Source organism: Salvelinus sp. IW2-2015, unplaced genomic scaffold, assembly GCF_002910315.2.
Source record: "Salvelinus sp. IW2-2015 unplaced genomic scaffold, ASM291031v2 Un_scaffold6204, whole genome shotgun sequence".
Taxonomy (NCBI): Eukaryota; Metazoa; Chordata; class Actinopteri; order Salmoniformes; family Salmonidae; genus Salvelinus; species Salvelinus sp. IW2-2015.
This window is the reverse complement of record NW_019947467.1, coordinates 43,202-49,109: the sequence shown is the minus strand read 5'-3', so window position 1 is coordinate 49,109 and position 5,908 is coordinate 43,202. Positions and strand designations below refer to the sequence as shown.

Below are 5,908 nucleotides of genomic sequence, written 5' to 3'. Positions count from 1 at the left end.
ACTGATAACGTGTGCCTCAAGATGATGCTGATGTCTCCTATGACTGCGTACTTCCGCTTCACGAGAAAGGTACAGGAATGTGGTAATATCCCTCCACAGTGTTATATAGCCTGTAAGTGAACTCTATGGTGTAAACTTTCTCTCCCTCCACAGTGTTATATAGCCTGTAAGGTGAACTCTATGGTGTAAACTTGTCTCTCCCTCCACAGTGTTTATACCTGTACGTGAACTATGGTGTAAACTTGTCTCTCTCCACAGTGTTATATAGCCTGTAAGTGAACTCTATGGTGTAAACTTGTCTCTCTCCTCCACAGTGTTATATAGCCTGTAAGTGAACTCTATGGTGTAAACTTGTCTCTCCCTCCACAGTGTTTATATGCCTGTAAGTGAACTCTATGGTGTAAACTTGTCTCTCTCCTCCACAGTGTTATATAGCCTGTAAGTGAACTCTATGGTGTAAAGTGTCTCTCCCTCACAGTGTTTTGCCAACATGGAAGACACAGGGATGGCTAAGACTCCAGAGGACAAGAAGAGGATGCTGAGAGTTGACCCGGATGTGGAACGTGTGAGAAGGTAGGCCTACCTTATAGAGGCCTCCTACCTTATAGAGGCTCCTACCGTATAGAGGCCTCCTAGACTTATAGAGGCCCCCCCCTAAGACATTTAGAGGCCCCACTAGCACTTATAGAGGCCCCCTGACTTAGAGGCCCTTAGACTTATTAGAGCCCCCTAGACTATAGAGGCCGCGCGAGACTATAGAGGCCGCTAGGCTTATAGAGGGCCCGCTAGACTTATAGAGGCCCCGCTAGACTTATAGAGGCCCCGCTAGACTTATAGAGGCCCCCCTAGACGTATAGAGCCCACTAGACTATAGAGCCCCCTAGACTTATAGGAGGCCCCCCTAGACTTATAGAGGCCCCCACTAGACTTTATAGAGGCCCCACTAGACTCTATAGAAGCCCCACTAGACTTATAGAGGCCCCACTAGACTTATAGAGGCCCCACTAGACTTATGTAGGCCCCCCGGACTCTATAGGGCCCCCTAGACTTATAGAGCCCCCCTAGACTTATATAGGCCCCCCTAGACCTATATAGGCCCCCACTAGACTTATAGAGGCCCCCTAGGACCTTATAGAGACGTTTTAGGACCAAGAGTAGTTTACATTGTTATAGGGGTATATCAGTGGAACCACCCCTCTCCAGGACAATAGGAGACACCATATTACATTAAGGGATATATCAGTGGAGACCACCTCTTCCAGGGAATAGGAGACACCATATTACATTACAGGATATATCCAGTCGAGACCACCTTCTTCCCGGGCAATAGGAGACCACCATATTACATTAAGGGGTATCAGTCGGAGACCACCTCTTCCAGGACAATAGGAGACACCATATTACATTAAGGGGTAGATCCCAGTGGGAGACCACCTCTCTCCCCAGGCACAACCTAGGACGACGACCATATTACATTACAGGCGGTATATCCACGTGGTAGCCCCACCGTCTTCCTCTTTCCCATGACCTCAGGCCGACCACCACTTCTTACCTATTACGGCGGCCCCTTCATATCAGTGGAGACCCCCTCTTCCTAGTCAGCTAGCGAGACTACACCATATACCACCTTAGCACCTATTTAGGCTCTACCTTCTCAGTTTCAGTGTTGCGTCCCACTCCAGACCGCTCACCTCTTTCCCGAGTCCCAGCCCTCAGTTCACAGCACACCATTTCACTTATGTCACTGCTATAGAGCCGATGTACTGTATGTTCAGATGTTCGAGATTCCTTTACCCTCCCCGCGCGTTGGGCAAATAGCATTTACCACCCTATACTCCTCTACCATTAGGGGTAGTCATCAGTCGGGCACCCGACACCGCATCCCCCCGGAATAGAGACCCACCTGCACATGACTTGCCACCCTTGTTACTCATGAGCTCCATCATCAGTCCCGGAGACACCTTTCTACTCAGTAGGACACATAGAGATCTACTATTATTGAGGGCATATCCTGGGAGACCAACCTCTTCCTAGTCAGTAGGATGAACCATATTACACTTAAGGGGTATATCATGGAGACCACCTTGCTTCTCAGATGGTAATAGGGCGACACCATATTACATTACGCAGGTATATTCAAGTGGAGAACCAACGCTCCACTCTCACGATCAGTAGGAGCACACTCACCTACCCGTATCATCCTAAGGACCCGTTCGGTAGTCCTCGAATGCCCTGTTCAGAACCACCTCCACCCCGCCAGCGAACCAACTAAGCGCACCACTTCACAGCCACCTCTCTACTTCATAGAACGCGCCCTATCAGTGGCAGTGGAGCACCACCCTCTCTCCAGCGCAATAGGAGACACCATCATTACATTCGTTTAGGACGCATACTACTCCGTGCGCGACAACCTCCTCCCTTCCGTAGGCACGCACACACCTCTAACTTAAGGGGCCGTCCAGGCTATCAGTCTGGCAGCACACCATCCATTCCTGAAGCGTCCAGTGGGGAACCGCCTCACTATTTGGACCGATTAAGGCGATCAATATCAGTGGAGACCCCTCTTCCAGAGACACACCGAGGACGACACCATATCATACATTAAAGGGACTTACTCAGTGGGAGACCACCTCTTGCCACGGCACATTAGGAGCACACCTTGAGTTACATGTCACGGCCGGTCATACTCAGCTGGAGACCAACTCTCGGCGTAGGTAGAGAAGGCCAGGAACACCTCGCTGTCTATCACGGATGGCATTTCCTTCATCTTGTTATCGCTCTGCTACGACCAACAAGAGACACTGTAAACAGCACGGGACTTGTTGCTCTTTATAAAGAAGGCCTGAACGGTGCGTACATAATATTTACAGAAGTCATCATGCTTACTGAACATGCAATAAATTCCAATGAAACCACCAACATGCTGGGCCCAGACAAACAACACCGTCAGATTCACAGACTGACATATAGCAACGAATATGATAGTATCTGTAGTCTGACTGGTGTACAGACTAGCATCTATATACACAGCTGCTGTTAAGGGATCTGTAGTCTGACTGGTGTATAGACTAGCATCTATCTGCAAAATTAAAGATGATCTACCCTCTAAAAAATATATATACGTTTTTTTTTTTTAACAAAGCAGCCTATTGTTAAAGTTCTTTAAAATCCATTCCATGCACTATCAATAAGCAACGCACCGCTATGCAGGTTTTGCCTGTCAGTGTCAACAGCAACATTTTTAATTAAAACCCCCAATCTGTTTGAATGATAGGCTACTGCAAGTTCCCGTATGTTACTGTGTTCAGTTTCACGGCTCTTATCACAGCAGCGCAGCAGTGGGTTTTATCGTTCAAATGTACCCGTCGTATATGGCGTCAGATAAGTAGCCAAACACGAAGCCAAAGTTCAACAAAATAATGGCGCGAGGAGTTAGGGGGGGGGGGAAACATTTTTGTTTTACTGATGTTACACTAACGTCTGTTACTGGCGCGCACACCTCGTCCTGCACCGGCTGTAGATTACGCGCAGAAAACCCCGTGGATGAACTTTGATGAGTGTGGGAAAAATATTCTTACCAGTCTGGAGTGTAGTCCTTCTCTCTGTAAATCAAKTAGTATATTTCACAGACCAGAGATCGTTTCGACACTGCAACGGGAGGTGTTGTTGAATTCTGGGACACTTGGACCCGAGGCCACATGTGGTGTTGCGAAATTGAGGGCAGGTTGAATTGACACACATTCCACTACCAACGGTAAACATTGTTATTGTTAGGCAGCAATTTGTATGGTATAGACACCAGTACTTAGAAGAAATATTGCAGTCAGAGATTGCAGTACAACTGCAGTACACTTGTAGTATATTTAATGTGTTAGAGTGCAGTATACTGTAGTTAGCAAGTGCAGTATAACTGTAGTACAACTGTAGTATAAACTGTGTTAGTTAGAGGTGCGTAATACTGTAGTTAACATGCGTCCACACTTAAGAATAACGTACTTAGTTAGAGTGCAAGTATAACTGTAGTAACACTGTAGTATATCTGTAGTAGATGCTAAGTAGTACCATGTACGAGTAGAGGAGTATAACTGTGTACCACTGTTAGTATACTGTAAGTTAGAGTGCAGTCAATAACTGTACGTTAGTTACGAGTGCAGTAAACTGTAGTACATGGTAGACACTGTAGTAATAACTGTAGTAGAGGGTATAACTGTCATAACCTGTGTATACACCTGTAGTTAGTTAGAGTGCAGTATAACTGTAGTACACACTGTAGTATAACTGTGTTAGTAGGGGCAGTATAACTGCAGTATTAGGGGCAGTATAACTGTAGTTTTAGGGCAGTATAACTGCACAGTTAGGGGGAGTAATAATGTAGTTAGGGGGCAGTATAATGTTAGTTTAGGGGGCAGTATAACTGCGTTAGGGGGCAGTATAACTTGCAGTATAGGGGGAGTTAACTTGCAGTTAGGGGGCAGTATAACTTGTAGTTTAGGGGGCAGTATAACTGCAGTTAGTTAGAGTGCAGCATAATTGCAATATGCTGCAAATCCAAAAAGAACTACGTTTTTTTATCTGCAGTAATTTCTCAGTGTTGACTGTAGTTGGGGGCAGTATAACTGTAGTGTAGGGGGAAGTATAACTTGTGTTAGGGGGAGTATAACTGTACGTTAGGGGCAAGTTATAACTGTAGTTAGGGGGCAGTATAACTTTAGTTAGGGGCAGTATACTGTAGTTAGGGCGTATAACTTTTTTGGTAGTTAGGGCAGTATAACTGCAGTTAGGGGGCAGTATAACTGTAGTTAGGGGCAGTATACACTGCAGTTAGGGGGGCAGTATAACTGTAGTTAGGCGGCAGTATAACTGCGTTAGGGGGCAGTATAACTGCAGTTAGGACGCAGTATAACTGCAGTTAGGGGGCATATAACTGTAGTTAGGGGGAGTATAACTGTGTAGGGGCAGTATTAACTGTAGTTAGGGGCAGTATAACTGTAGTTAGGGGCAGTATAACTGTAGTTAGGGGCGTATAACTGCAGTTAGGGGGCAGTATAACTGTAGTTAGGGCAGTATAACTGCAGTTGGGGGCAGTATACTGTAGTTAGGGGGCAGTAGTAACTGCAGTTAGGGGGCAGTATAACTGCAGTTAGGACGCAGTATAATGCAGTTAGGGCAGTATATGGAAGCATATGTAGTTAGGGCAGTATAACTGAGTTAGGGGCAGTATAACTGTAGTTAGGGGCAGTATAACTGAGTTAGGGGGCAGTATAACTGTAGTTAGGGGGCAGTATAACTGTAGTAGTATAATAGGGGTGAATGGCAGTTATAACTGTAGTTAGGGGGCAGTATAATGCAGTTCAGCTACAGTACACTGCAGTTATTCTGTAATACTGAGTCCAAAGTACCAGAGTCACTGCAGTTTTGATTGTGTGTTTGTCTGTCTGATGCCTCTGTGTGTGTGTGTGTGTGTGTGGTGTGTGTGTTGTGTATGTGTCTGTGTGTGTGTGTGTACGTGTGTCTGTCTGCATGCCTCTGTCTCGGTCTCTGTCTCTGTGTGTGTGGTGTTGGTGTGTGTGTTGTGTGTGTGTGTTTGTGTGTGTTGTGTGTGTGTGTGTGTGTCGTGTGTGTGTGTGTTGTGTGTGCATGTGTGTGTGTGCTTGCGTGCGTTGTGTGTGTTTGTTCTGCATGCCTCTGTGTGTGTGTCTTGTGTGTTTGTGTGTGTGTTGTGGTGTGTGTGTGTGGTGTGTGTTGCTGTGTGTGGTGTGTGTGTGTGTGGGTGTGTGTGTGTGTGTGTGTGTGTAGTGTGGTGTGTGGTTGTGTGTGTGGTGTGTGTGTGTGTGGTGTGTGTGTGTGTGTGGTGTGTGTGTGTACCTAGTCACCTGCAAGTAGACCAAAGGTTTATCTCTCTTCACTC

At 46.3% G+C, this 5,908-nt stretch overlaps 1 protein-coding gene across 1 annotated transcript in view; it reads right to left on the bottom strand.

Annotated features, from left to right (window-relative positions):
- LOC112078759 (microsomal glutathione S-transferase 1) overlaps positions 1–3,421 on the bottom strand; it is a 10,385-nt gene extending 6,964 nt beyond the window's left edge. The window contains exons 1-3 of the mRNA XM_070442132.1: positions 3,201–3,421; positions 2,676–2,782; positions 1,904–1,965 (exon numbers count right to left, since the gene is read on the bottom strand). Of these exons, the coding sequence (XP_070298233.1) occupies positions 1,904–1,965; positions 2,676–2,782; positions 3,201–3,239 (208 nt within the window). The 5' untranslated portion in view covers positions 3,240–3,421. The remainder of the gene's footprint in view (positions 1–1,903; positions 1,966–2,675; positions 2,783–3,200) is intronic.
- Between the last annotated feature and the right edge of the window lie 2,487 nt (positions 3,422–5,908).